This window comes from Lycorma delicatula, chromosome 1 (assembly GCF_047948215.1).
Source record: "Lycorma delicatula isolate Av1 chromosome 1, ASM4794821v1, whole genome shotgun sequence".
Lineage (NCBI taxonomy): Eukaryota > Metazoa > Arthropoda > Insecta > Hemiptera > Fulgoridae > Lycorma > Lycorma delicatula.
The window spans coordinates 327,914,385-327,929,819 of NC_134455.1; the positions used below are offsets into that span (position 1 = coordinate 327,914,385).

A 15,435-nucleotide genomic window follows, 5' to 3' on the forward strand; every position below is an offset into this window, starting at 1 on the left:
GCAGTGTGAAAATCAATGACAAATTTATTGCCAAACCGTATCTTTAATAATTCTAGAGTAACAAGATAATTTTCAGTTGTTATTGGGAGATCTTTAATGATAACTAAAGCTTCATTCTTCAAAGAAGAATAAAGATAATGTAATTTTTTTAATGTTAGTTAAATCATCTCTCTATTATGTATTAAATCAATAAATATATTAAAATAATGCTGCTATTCTAACACATTACCTTTAAATATGGATATATTTATAGGTTGTAATTGAGTTTGTTTAAAGATTAATTTCTTTATTAGATGATTTTTTATTATTATTAGTGTCATTTATTAAATTTTGTAATTTGCATTCTGTAATACACAAGTCTTAATCGACTTGTTCACGATCTAAAAATAAATCATCATCAAACTGCATCTCAGTTTTTGATTGAATGATGTTACATCTGTCTTGTAAATCAAGAAGATTCCTTAACTTAATTTTTAAGTCAATCCTAACATCCTGTAAGGGATCAAATTTATCAGTACAGTTGCAAATTCTCGTGTAGAGGCCTTTACTGACCCTCTTGTCTTATTAATTGTTCCAATTCAATTATGAAATTAAATAATTTAAATTAATATGAAATGTTAATAAAATAAATTAAATGTGAAATTAATCAATGATATTAATTATATAAATGATGAAACAATGTAAATTAAATGTAGTAAATTAAAATATAATACGGTAGATAATGTTGTTATATTTGTTGCAATCCCTGATAGTATGAAGTTTGTTGTTATTGAAGATTCTTGAGAAATTATAACCACGGTTCTGGAAGACCAAAAGTTAATTCTTCAAATTTTTCTGAAGATATCCACAGCCGGTGGACCAAACAAAAAATGTATGTTGAATTTCACTGATTCTTTTAAATAAATTAAGCCTTTATGTAGTTCCGTTTATAAATTATTTTTATTATAAATTATGATTGTCATAATATATATATATATAAAACATTATTAAACTTGTAAATATATATGTAAATTGATTGTATTTGTAATTAATATATGTAACATTATTAAACTTGTAAGTCTATACGTAACATCATGTAATTAGTGCATGTTGAGTCCTTGGAGATTGATCAAAGACTGATCTGACAGAACACGACCTACTTATATAATAAGATGGAGCTGTGAATCTGTCAGGAGCTGTGTGAACTGTATAGAGTCAACAGGATCCAAGTCCATCCAAAAAGAGCTGTGTGAACTGAACACAGCCACTGAATCATCGCCAAGTGTAGTCGAGTGCATCTGAACGGAGCCATGTATTTATCAAAAACTGTGCGACTCTGACCGTAGCCAAATACAGCCGAACATAACTATCTGAAAAGTCTTTAAATTTCAAAAGTCCTATTTTAAATGAAAATAAATATTCTCATTAATAGTGAATTTTAAAAACTATGAATGAAACTGAGTCCATATATATGGTACCTCAAAGAAAATCTTATTAGAATTGAAGGTTGGTATCAAAAAACCTGTATTAAATATCCAGTAAGAAACTTTGAAAACAATCACAAGAAACACTGTGATACGGGAGGAGCATATTATTCAGAAAGATAGCGGCCATTTTCAGCATTTACTATAGAATTTAAGATGTTTATATCGTATGTAACTTACTCATGTCCCAACATTTAATTACACACTTATGTCTGTGCATAAGACTATGATAGATGGATTGCATTTTATGTGGGATATCTGTAAATATAGTAATACAAGTAAGAAATATCACGTAAAGTTTTAAGATTTTCTATTATTCATTTTTATTTTCAAACATTATGCAACAGCTTTTGGGATTAAATTTACCTACAAGTACGTCTAATTATTACAGAGCAATATAAGTGCTGGGGCCTCTAAAAAATCTTCCAAATCACATGAACACAAAATTCAAAAAATATTTCTACTTTGATTTTCACAGATCCTATCCATAAGCAACAAACTGTGAGAAGCCCACTTTATTTTGATTCTCAGCTGCATATCAAAATAGTCATAGTAATAAGACATAATCTAATAAAAGCTATAATATTTATCTCAAACTAACCAAAAATACAGTAAATATTATCTAGAATACTTACACAACCTTGGTTCATTAATTTTCTCAATATAACACAAAAAGATTCACAATATTAAAATTAAAACAACACCAAACAGACAAAGATGTTACAGCCTTTTCTAGACCTACTTTACTACCACTTTACTTGACTTGCCTTTATCTTTACTTAACTTTACCACTGCACTAGTTCACTGAATGGTTACAATGGTTAGTATCATATTAATGATTTAGATTTAAACGACATGATTAACATGTTAATTACTTACAAAATTCTATTAGTTATAATATTTATGTCAGCCTCTCAAAACAAATGAAAATACAAATTTTGTGAAAAACAGATCCTTCATTACAGACCTGTTATATTTTCGAGAACAATATTTTATTTAAACAGAATTAAATTAGCCAGTCTGGCAAGCAAAGTGAGCCAGACCATCTAGCCACGGGGCTCTGCCCCTGAATCCTTGAAATGTTCGTATCATGTTAGTAACAATATTAAGTATTTGACAGAAACATTTTAAGAAGAGAAATATTAGTGTACAGAATTTTTCTTAACATTTGGTTTTTTATATATAAAGCAGGCTTAAGGAGTGAGTAGATGTAGAATTTAATAGATTTTAATACAAATATAATGTTTAACCCCAGCCATACTGATGACAGGAGTTTGGCTTAGGGATACAATCTTGTAATACAACATATCTCTGCTCTGACTGATCACCAATACAACAACAACTTCATATGTAGTTGATGCATTATAGCATTTTTGTGTTCACTTTACAGAGTTCTGTTTACACCAATTATCAAAGAATAGTCATCTGAAGGAATTTGTTAAATCCTTGACTTGAAAACCCTGATATACTGATTTGTGGAATGCAGAAGCACTTGCAAGGTATTTATGATTTCATGGTTAAGCGATTGAAATAAACGACGTCTTCCTTAGAGTTCTAAAGAATGGTTACCCATGAAATACAGTTGTAGAAAACTCAGCTCTTCATTGATGTTGGGAAGCAGTGATTCAATCCTGTAATAAATTTGTCCTTGGACTTTAAAGGATGACTTAGACCCACCTACAGATGCTCCACTTAATCATATACAGATGCTCCAAACGATGTCATTTCAAAACATGAATTATAATGACGGATGTTTTTCAAAAATTGTTTCAACTGGAAACTGTCAGAATGTAATAGATGCTAGCTCCGGCAGTAATTTTGATAACTCTGGCAGTAAAACTTTGCCATCCCCGCAACAAATTCCTTTTCTTTCTTAATGAAACTTACAAGCCTCACAAAACAAACAAATACAATTCATTTTACCTACTGACAACTCTAATAGATTTGAATAAACTATAGTTGGATCATAATGTAACCCTTCACCGCTATCAAGTGATGCTCTTTCACGCTGGAATTCGGATCTGGATCTCAATGTTTCATTCAATCAAGTATGGTGTCTTACAATTCTTTGTTGGTTATGACTTGTCCTACCAGTACTACTTTTTCACATATCAATTTAATTTTACAAAATTAAAGTGGCAGAAATATTTTAATTTTAAAGAAAAAATAAATCAAGAAAAATTGATTGAAAAAAATTCAAGTGAACATTCAAATTAAAATAACAAAATTTTCAATTCAATGTAAATAATAAACTTTAAAAAATTCAACTTGTAAAATACCACCAAATTTTTCAATTTGATTATTATTTGATGTTGAATGTTGATGAAATTCAAAGTACTATCAATCACAGCAAAATTACCAAATAAAATTAAAGTTTAGCACCTTGAAAGAGCACTAAGCACAACTAAAGTTTAGCACCTTAAAGAAGCACTAAACATAAATTATTTTCATGATATATAATGTAGTTTTAATTTTTCTTAGGCTATGTATTTAAATGTTTTCAATTTCAAAATATTTGAAAAAAATGTTATTGACACATTTTACAGATATTGTTATCTGATTTTTTTTATTATAAATGATCACAAAATCTTTCATAAAATGTTTTAATGTTTTATTAGCATTTTGCTGCAACAAATTTATTGTAATGATTTTTTAGCTACAACTCCAATTATCAATCCCCAACTTATAGAACCAAAAGTGCATTTCAATAGGCATTTTCAAGGAGAACATTCTTCAATTTGTTAAGAAAATTTGTACTCAATAGCACTTGCACAGTAAAGTTTTGCAATTTACAGCTTATTAGGTGTAGAAAGCTTGTAAAAACTTCAAAAGTTCCTAAAAATCGATTTATCATTGTCCTGATTTCATTTTTATATGATGTTTCATTTAAAATTAATTTTAAAATCTTTGATAACCAATAACTTTAAATAACGACCGACAACAAATGTTTTTTTTACTTGGCATATCAATAAATAATTAAAAAATGAATCTTTTGGTTATTTAAAAAAAAAAAAAATCATGTAGCTGGATTTGTGCAATAGAAATGTGCGGTTTACTGCCGCACGAGCAATCGCACTGAAAAAAGGAAAACATAAAAACCACCCTTACAATAAATAGACTTTTTGCTGAATTAGATTTTTTTGAATACCTATGGATGGGGTCCTTAATCTTGCATTTCAAAGAAATCAACTCCTTTTTTATATGTATATATAAAGGAGTATGTATGTATGTATGTGTGTACACAAACACATGCGCGCCTGCGCACACATACACACATACAATAAAGGAGTATGTATATATATATATAAAAATAATATTAAATACAGTAAAATTTCCTTATTCGCGAGGTTTAGAAACTTTAAAAATGATGTGAATACACAACGGAACTAATACTCATTTAAGGAAGAATGGTTAGGTTCTATGTAAAATGAAAAAAAATCATGCGTACTTACTTAGGACAATGTTATTGATGAAATACAACAGCAACATTAATTATAAGTACTGGTTTATAGCACAGTACACAAAAAATATTTAACAAAATACAGAAATTTTCTAATTACTTGTAAGCACTTACCGAACTGTTTGATTTAGAAACTCATTACAGTACTTACAGTATATACTGTATTAGAAAACTGTATTACATGTTCAAATTGTACTTAGTACAAAAAAAGTCAAAGGCTTAAAAAGTCAAGAAAACAACACTAGAGTACTACATACAATAAAACTAAAATTACTGTAAAAGAAATTTACAAAACTAACCTACAGTATTTTGGACTGCGATTACAAAAATTTGTAATTTGTCCTTGTCTTGCTCTTGTTTTTCAACCTGTGTGAAGTTCTGTGTATTCTTGTATGGCATCTTCAATTTTGCGCTTAAAGATTAAGCTTCTATTCAAAGATGGATCAGTGTCTATAGAAAACTATATTAGATCATGAGATAGTTTAATACCTTCAATAAACGTTTTGATATTTAACTGTATTCCAGGGATCGTATCTTCTACCTCTTCACGTTCGTACTCTACCTGCACCATCTTTTAATATTTTAATTTTTTTATGTAACTAATGTAATGTACGCAAATATGGAATATTTTAGCCGTGAATATAGAAAAGACATCGTAAAATATTGCACCACAAATAACAAAATCGCAAATACAGAAGCACGAATAGGAGATTTCACTGTATATATTATTAATAACATATCCTAATATACAATTTAATATTAAATTGGATTTTTATTAAATAATTTGGCATATTTTAAATTCTATAACAGTATTACTACCTATTTTGATCTCTACATTATATCTGACTATAATGTACACTAGTTTTAAATTTTAATTGACACGCACCATAACAATTACTGATATCTGATATATTTTAAAATGTTTTTATATTTATCAGCTTCTTGAGATAAAGAGGTATCCCTAATGATGACTCAGTGCTGAAGATTAGTATACAAATTATTTATATTGGTTGGAAATTTTTCTTTATTTCCAACTGTTATTACATAACCATTTAATAAACTCAAAAAAATTACCCACCTGTGTATATACTTCAAATGTCTCTGTCAAAAGCTTCTTTTTAAAAAGTCCATCACGAATTTTATTTTTTAAAACGGTAAATACTGCTCTTTTCTTTGTGTCATCAACAGAAATAGAAAATATTATGAGAAGTATAATAATATCCAGTGGTCTGAAACAAAAATAATAAAAAAATCCTTTTTTTATAGAAACTCTGTCTATAAGCTTTTAATTAATATTAATCAAAAAATAATTTAAAAAATAGGCTTGAACCTTCTGGACCTACATTTAACATGATATAAACATGTGCTCAAATTATTATTATTTACGAGTTTATTTTATTATTATGTTCAAATTCTTAATTTACTTAAAATTGTTGTTATTAAGATAATAATTACTATTATCTTTTCTGCTAAGAGCACTATATAGTTTCTATGTTGTATGTTGAATACTGCTTACCTTTCTTAGCTTCATTCTTTTATCACTTGTTGACATATTTCGAATTTCGAAACTACTCCACTGTCAAAACTTATTGTCCTGTACTTTTGAATTTTTTTTAATCTTTATATAGCGTTTAGTCCATGTCCTTCCCTATATTTGATGTCATACCTTATTTGACCTTCTTGTATATTTATTATTAATGGTTATACTTATCTTTAAATTTTATTTATCTATTTCTTGTTTTCAATAAATTGAGGTTCTTGAAAAGGACATCTGCTTGATTGTTGATCTGTTCATTTATAATTATTTTAATGTTACTTTTTAATTTAAAGACTTACTAAAACTTTAAATTAAAATTTAAAGTTTAAATTAAAAGGTAAGGTAGCTTTAAATTAAAAAGTAAAAATAAAACGATCATAAATCAATAGATCAACAATCAAGCAGATGTCCTTTTTAAGAACCTCAATTTATTGAAAACAAGAAATAGATGAATAAAATTAAAGAATAAGTATAACCATTAATAAAAAATAAACACGAAGATTAAATAAGGCTACATAAGGACGTCAAATATAGGGAGGGACAATGACTAAACGCTATATAAAAATTAACAGAAATTTAAAAGTATGAGGACAATAAGTTTTGACAATAAGCATCTTGTTTAGTGTTATGTTTAGAGAATATTTCTCTAAGGATGTGAAATATAGACACTAATAAAGAGAGAAATAGACAGACTGGAAACATCTTAAATGCGGGCATGGAGATCAAAGAAGATTAAATGAATAAACTGAAAAATGAATAAATAATGAGAAGACTTAAAAAGAATTGAAGCTTAACTATGACTAATCAAAACAGACTGTGATTTATCATAGGAGGATTAAAACAATACTAAAAATGCAAAAAGAAGGCCAGAAAAGAATAAAAATTTTAAAAATTAGCCAGGAATAGAGGAGAATGGTGGGAAATGTGGTGCAAGGGATTTGTTTTAGGGCATATAACCATATGATGATGATGCTTAACATAAAAACTTTCTATTTAAGATAGTAAATATAGATTAGAAGAAGTAAGGAAGATGTCAGATTTGCACAAAACTGATGAATTTTAATGCAAAAAAAAACTGTGCTGAAATCAATCATACATCTACAAATTAAAAAATATATATTTAAATTACTTATGGCAAACAGAAATTTTTGAGAGCAAAACGGACGAGATAGTAATAATAAAAGAAGCAAAATAATAATAATGCACACACATAATAATAATAATAAAAGCTTTTGAAATTAACATGAAATCTTATAATTTAGGAAGATAGACAGCATATCAAACAAAACCTTTAAAGAATTCAATATACAGAATCACATAAAAGAACAAGACTGGTATGTTACAAGGGATCCAGTATAAGTCAATTTTGTTTTAGTAGAAAATTTTATTTGTAAAAGACTGTAAAGGAAAACAAAGGCAGGTTTACATAAAATAGATTTAAGATTTAAAATGTCAGAGGTGCACTGAAGCTTAAATTGTCACAGAAGAGAAAAGAATGAAGCGCAGCACACCAGTAAAACAGCTAATTCAAAAAAGTAAGGAGATATGTATATAATGCACAATAATAAAAATAATAAGTATGAATAATATAAGGTAGTATAATCTGATAATAATAATACTAATAATTACCTGTGGTTTTCCAAAGACTTAACTCCACTAATGTTTTTTAACCAAGCACTGGAAAGAAACTTAAGAGCATACATACAATCCTGAATACCTTTGAAAACTATTACTTGTATGCTTTCATCAGCATTTTTTAAACAGATTTCAGTTCTTAAACCATTAAGTACCTGAAAGCAGAAAAATCATAATAACATCTAATCATAAAAAATCTATTTGCTATATCTTGAAAGCTTTTTAAAATATCATGTTGTAAGTTTCTAGAATACACACGTAATTTCAACGATTTTTTAACATTTATGTCACCTTCCTGTCAGTTAAGTTAAAAGCAGTTAAACAAATTTTAATGAAAATAACAGGATGATTTTATCTTGGCTGGGATTGAAAAAAGATACTTAACTAAAAATTCTCATTAAGGGCTTCATCCCTTTTTTAAATGAAAAAGTTTTTTTTTTTAATTTTGTATGATTATCAGTACAGATATATTTTGGAGTACTTATTAAAAGTTGACATAACCTTTCCTTCTTACGATATTAAAAATATTGATTGTATTAACCAAAAAATTAATAACTTCTGTCAGAAATATTTTCTGACATTTTTCTGTTTGCTTGATTTCTTCCATGATTTAGAACATAAGCACAAAACATGGACTTATTCCCCCGTTTAATTTGGGTCCAAAGAATTTCAAAATGGCTTCATTTTACTCATGGAGAAGTAATAAAGATAAAATAGTTTTCAGGCATATCCATATTTATTCACATAAACCTCACAGCATTTTTCATGATTTTCTGATTAAAATTTTGGGTACAGTCTTATTCAAATCATTATAATGAATGATTACTGATGCATAAACGATGTATTAAATTTGATTATTACTTTACAAGCCAGTGTCATATGTGACTGTGACTATGAAAGGTTACACAAAAATGGGTACAACACGTAAACAAAGATGAATTTCTTTATAAGAGAGGAAGAGTACAAGGGTTAATACTGTTAAGTCTCTATTATTAGTTCTTTATTCTGTAATCAAAAACAAAGAATGAAACAAGTTTCTGGAAATACGGTTCATTCCATTTTTTGGTTTTTTCATTTCAAGAAAATTTCCTTCACCCTTTCACTTATCTTTCAGTACTCAGGTGATTTCAGGCAAAAGAAAACAGATTTATTGCTTGGTGCTTCTTGCAAAAGACGATCATTGCGTGGACCAAAATCTGGAAAATTCCTGTATTAGAGCAAAAACTATGTTAAATAAAAAATGGAAAAGTGTCGACAGAAATGTGCATTATAAAAGCTAAACTAATAGCTGTAGCCAATAATGTTGAGAAGTTTACAGCTAGCAGGGGTTGGTTTCCTAAATTTATATGTACATCTGATTTGACTATAAAAGACAGACCACTGTTTGTCAAAGATGGCTACATGCATATGAAGAAACACTTATAGTTTCTGCTAAGTTATTAGCACCCACAAAAAATTCAATTTCAAACTACCACAAACAGATAACTCTGACCAAACATCAGTTTACTTTGAAAAGCTGCAGAACTCAACTATAAGTCTCATTGGTGAAAAAAATGTTCCTATTCAAACTAGCGATTATGGAAAACAAAGATGTACAGTTATGATTGCCATTTTAGCAGATGGAACAAAACCTCCACCTTCTGCTATTTTCAAGCAAAAGACTTTGTCCCAAGAAAATTTCACAAAGGGGATAAAACTGTTCGATGTAATGAAAATGGATGGGTGGAACTCATTTAATGGATGAATGGGTGAAATTGGTGTGGTTTTGCAGACCCAAAAGCTTGCAAACGATAAAAATCTATGTTCATCCCTTGTAGCTTTCATGAAAATTTAACTGAAAATGTGAAAAATACATCAAAAAATAATTCTGAATTAGTAATTATTCCAAGAGGATTAACTTCTCTTCTTCAACCTTTAGATGTATATATTAATAGTCTGTCTTTTGAAGACAGATTTAAAAAATTCTATTCTCTTGGATACCAAACAATCATCATTCATCAACACACACTATATGAATTAATAAACCATCTCTCTCCAAATAATATTGACGAGACAGATGATGATCTCTGGGAAAACTAAAACAAAGACTGATTCTGGATCTGAAAATGGATATGAAAGTGAAGAAGTGATTAACTGGAAAGCTTAGCAATTGTAAATAATTATTTATCCATATATAATAACATTAATAAATAAATCTGTAAAAATGAATGTTGTTTATTTTTTACTAATACCAAATCTTCCATTTATTAAGTATCTAGATGTAAATGAGTTATATCTTCTACAGTTTTTTTCTTTCTCAGTAATCTTAAAAATGGCCTGCGGGTCATATTATGGTGGCAAAGATTAAGTAGATATATATCTGGAATTTACAGAAACACTTTCTCTACATTAATGCTTTAAATCAGCTCCTGAAGTATTTACATTTAAAATCAAAGCAATCTTGAATCACCTGTATATATTTTGTAATTACACAAAGTAATACCCATCAAAGTTTAGAAAGCTCAGTAGACATAGAAAATGGGGAAGAATTGTGACTGGCTTCTTTGCTAATCACTCCTTGTCAAGGCATATTATCCCCTCTACTATTATTAGCATTGTCAACATTACTTCAGACAACAAAGTGTGTTTATGCTTTGTAAACTTCAAGATATAATAAATATAAACACGTTTCTCTATAAAATAATTTAAAATAAAAAGTAGTACAATCAAGTTATTAAATTAATAGTTAAGAATAAAATGTAATGTATACATTATGATATATACATTCCACTCTTTTAAAAGGTAATAGATAAAAAATATATATAAGACTAGGTACACAAAACTACTATAAAAACCAAAAACTCAATATTTCAAAATAGAACTTTTACCGTGACATTTTACCAGTAATATTTTATATTTATGTATTAAAAATACATATTACAATACATATTTGATTACCCGTTCCTACACAAGAATAACTCAGTCAGCACAAACCCTTCTTTTCTGCTATAAAAACTGGAAGATAAATTAAAATAAACTTTTTCCTGAACATGACATTCCTTATAGCATTCAGGTTTTTTCTGAAATCCTATTATTTAATTGCTAATGGAATTTTTCAGTGGAACTACTTAATTAATATAAGAAACAGATTTTTTCTAAGGAAGACACACATTCAGTCTGAAGCCTTAAAAAATAATTTTTACTACTTATCTTTTAAGCATCTGTAAAATAAATATGACAGTTGGACTGGAAAAGATTTATTGTGGTTACAAGTCTATAAGAAAAAATAAAGCACACCATATCATAAAAATTTGAGGTTGGTAGGTGTCAAAAGCCTGTTTTTGGACAAACTGATGTGGAATGAAGAAAAAACAAGCAAACTAAAATTTCCCCCATAAGTGAATCAGGTTATTAACCAGACAAATCCCAGTAGTACACAACTCTCCATTTTAACATTAACTAAACACTTTTTAATGTGGTTAAGTGTGGCTTTAGCTATTTTGTTTGTTCTTATTTCACGTACTTTCATTTTGTAGGTGCTAAGGGTATCCTAACATATTTTATTTAGGAGCTTTATTACCATCAGTTTGTAAGCGATTGTATTTAATGTCTTAGCAGACAAATACCATTAAATACCATTAATTTACTAGAATATGTTAATATTTTCTGTTTTTCAATCCTTGGTAAAAAAAATAATAATAATATCTAAACAAGAATGTGTGAATAATGTATATTGCATGAACAATGGGATGTTATTTTTTTGTCTTGGATTACTATTAAGTTTTGTTTTAGGTTTTAGTATTACACCCGAAAGCTAAAAACTTTAGGATGTACCTTTTTGCTGGGAAAAGTTTTCTTGTTTATATAGGTATTGATAAGATAAAATGGAAAGAAAAGTTTTGAAATATCATATTAGATTACATGCTACTATGACTTACATCATCAACATGCTCAGGATTGCATGTTGTAAGTAAAAATTTTATAACTCCAGACAAAACATCTGGTGAAATTCGGCGAAGAGAAGATATTAATGTCTCTTGTACTTCTAATTGGACAACAGAGTCCACTGATAGTTGGCTCAATGATTCAAGGGTTACCCCCAATAGTCTTTCATTTCTCACCAACTTACTAAAACAGATAAGGAAGAAATCAATAATACAAACTATTTGTATAATAAAAAGTATTAGTATTGTACTTTATAAATAAAAATTAAGTATTTTAAAGAATATACTTTATTAAGTTTACAAAAATGAGTGTTAACATTTCCTCTAATAACACATTTAGGTAAACTTTAAATATAATGAAACACATATTTTAATAAAAATTTTGGTGCACAACTTATTTAATTAACCTTAAAAAAAACTGTATCTTACATAAACTATTAAAAAAATTTATTATTTTTATTTTTTCAATACTTACTGAATTTTTCAGTAAAACTTTAAAGCCTAAAGATAATTCAACCTGTCAACCACTTTAAACTAATGAATCAGTATTACATGGTGCAGTTCAAAAGTAAGGGCTGATATATAGCAAAATGAGAACAGTTTAAAAAAAATTATTAATGGTTTCAAATACATATTAAAATTACTTTTGTACATAATCACCATTTCATTTTTGATATGATGAAACAAGCTTCTTCAAACCCACTGAATAAATTCTGCTGCCTGGGATTGTAGCACTTAGCACAGATTTTCAACTTTTCACTTTGTTTAAATCATTGAGACAAAAGCCAAGTTGTGAGTGTAGGAAGAGATGTTAGTCATTGGGTGCAAGATCAGTACTGTAAGGGGGCGATCAAAAATCCAATTAAAATTTTTTATCATTTCTGTTGTGTTTCCAGCTGTGTGTGGATATGTGTTATCATGAAGAACAATTCCTGATCTCACCAATCCTCATTATCGGTTTTGAATGGTACGATGCAGTTTAGAAAGTCTTTCTCAACTGTACTGTCACGTGATGGATATTTCAGATTCCATGAAATCAATCAAATGCCCACCTTTCTGGTCCCACAATACATATGCCATGATTTTCCATCAAGACTGGGCTTGTTTGAATTTTTTCAGTTTAGGTGAATCGGAATGACACCACTGCATAGATTATTGTTTCATCGTAGCATTGACATACAAAATCTACACTTCATCACCCATGACGATATGATAAAAAAATTTGTCTCCTTCATTGTTAAAATGGTCGAGAAAAGCATATGCAAACAACATTCTGTGATCTTTGTGAGCACCTCTTGTCAACATTTTTGAAATCCATCGCGCACACAGTTTACAATAGCCTAGAGTGTCAATCACAATCCCAACAATATTGCTTTGAAACTTACGGAAATTCTAGAAAAAGATTGCTAATTGTAAAGCGACAATTTTCTCTAAGTTATGCAAAGACACGTTTAATGAGATCAATCCAGACACTAGACCTGTGACTTTGTTGTTGTAAATATTTGAATGACCTTCCTTAAACTCACAACATCATTGCCTCATTTTTCCCTTTACTCATTGCAGTAGGCTCATATGTTACACACAACTGAAGGTGAATTTCAGCAGCATTATGTCCTCTAGTTCAGAAATCTAATCTATGACAGAACTTCACAACTGGTGGGATTTGTTATTACCACACTCATTTTGTCTCGCAAAGGGCAAACAACAATGAACAATCTGGCGGTTACTTGTCCAACAGACACTAAAAAGTGAACCAATCAGTGATTGGCATCACCGATCAGTGATGCCAATCACTGATTGTTATTATATTATAACTCATCAATCCTTATTTTCTTACCACCTTCGTAAATATCTGCACTAACATTTAATTCATTATATGTTTAAATATCTTGAGCACATTTTATCCTTTGAAAAAATGGGTCCACCCTTGAGACTTCATAACTCACTATATACACAAAACACAACACACATTTTAAACACATAAAAACTCCTCTTCACAAGCAGCCGTAATACCACCTTATCCTTTATCGAATGTATAACGACAAACATTATACCCAGTGATTCAAAAAGGACTTCACAATTTTAAAAGCATATAAAAATTTATTTAGATAACTTCACAAAACAAAACAAATCATTTAGTTTGTTTCATTTCATAGCAAAACAAATCAAGTTTTGACTCACGTAGTTCATTAGTATTGAATTCGACCATCATTGCCAGATTGATAGTAAATCAGTGTTACTAAAAATGGATACATTTACAGGTGCAGAATGTGCTCACTATGTGTTTTAGTTTCACGATTTGCAGTTAGCAACTGCAAATCTAAGTAGAATAATTTAAGTAGAATATAGTAAGAAGCCTCATAGTAGGTAAACAATTTACTCTTGGAACCAAACCTTCATTGACACAGATCGATCTGTTAAACATACAAAATCAACAGAATGCCCATGCATCCCTGAATCTGTTGTGGAACAACTCAGAGAAAGCTTTGCATGTAATCCGAAGAAATTAACTCTATGTGCGTCACGTGAGACTGCCATTTCACAAACGACTGTTTGGCATATATTACTTAAACAATTGTACTTAAAGCCATACAAACTATATCTGGTTCAACACATTACAGATGATGAAAAAGTTCCTCAGCTACAGTTTAGTGTGGAAATAATGGATAGAATTGTAGACAACAATACAGTTTTAGACAATGTAATTTTTAGAGATGAGAGAGTGGCAAGATTAATAACCGTAACTGCCGAATATGGGATAGCGAAAACCCTTATGAAACTTTACAGCACAATCATGAAAGCCCTAATGACAATTTTTTTTTACACCCAAAGCAAACAAAGACTATGGTCCATTCTTCTTCCAAGAAGTAAATGGTCGCATTTGCATTAAATGATGCCATTTATTACATGCTTCAAAATTTTCTAATTCCTCAGTTAGACAATGATAACCAAGATGGATGCCATTACTATAAGCAAGATTTAGCACCACCTCACTACTGCCTAAAGTCCAAAATTTTATTGATACTGTATTCTCAGGTCAGTGGATTGATTGATCATGAACATCCAATTGCATGGCCACCTCACTCCCCAGATTTGACCCTGCTAAATTTTTTCTTGTGGGGTTTCATTAAAGATCAGGTTTATACCACCTTTACCTGCTGATCTTGCTGAACTAAGACTTCAAATTAACACTGCAGCTGCAGAGGTAATACCCGACTTGCTGGTTACAGTCTGGAATGAAATTAACTTTGTGGGATATACATCACATTACAAATGGAAGCCGCATTGAACCAAAGTGAACATTGGATGACAAACTTGATGTGTTTTTCTATGAAATGAGACCTCAACTGAATCTATAAGTTATCTCAATAAATTTTTATGTGCAGTTAAATTTGTGAAGTCCTTTTTGAATCACCC

The 15,435-nt window shown here is 29.2% G+C and overlaps 1 protein-coding gene across 1 annotated transcript in view; it reads right to left on the reverse strand.

Annotated features, from left to right (window-relative positions):
* Fancd2 overlaps positions 1–15,435 on the reverse strand; it is a 163,485-nt gene that overhangs the window by 126,417 nt on the left and 21,633 nt on the right. The window contains exons 6-8 of the mRNA XM_075382103.1: positions 12,013–12,202; positions 8,090–8,250; positions 6,002–6,152 (exon numbers count right to left, since the gene is read on the reverse strand). Of these exons, the coding sequence (XP_075238218.1) occupies positions 6,002–6,152; positions 8,090–8,250; positions 12,013–12,202 (502 nt within the window). The remainder of the gene's footprint in view (positions 1–6,001; positions 6,153–8,089; positions 8,251–12,012; positions 12,203–15,435) is intronic.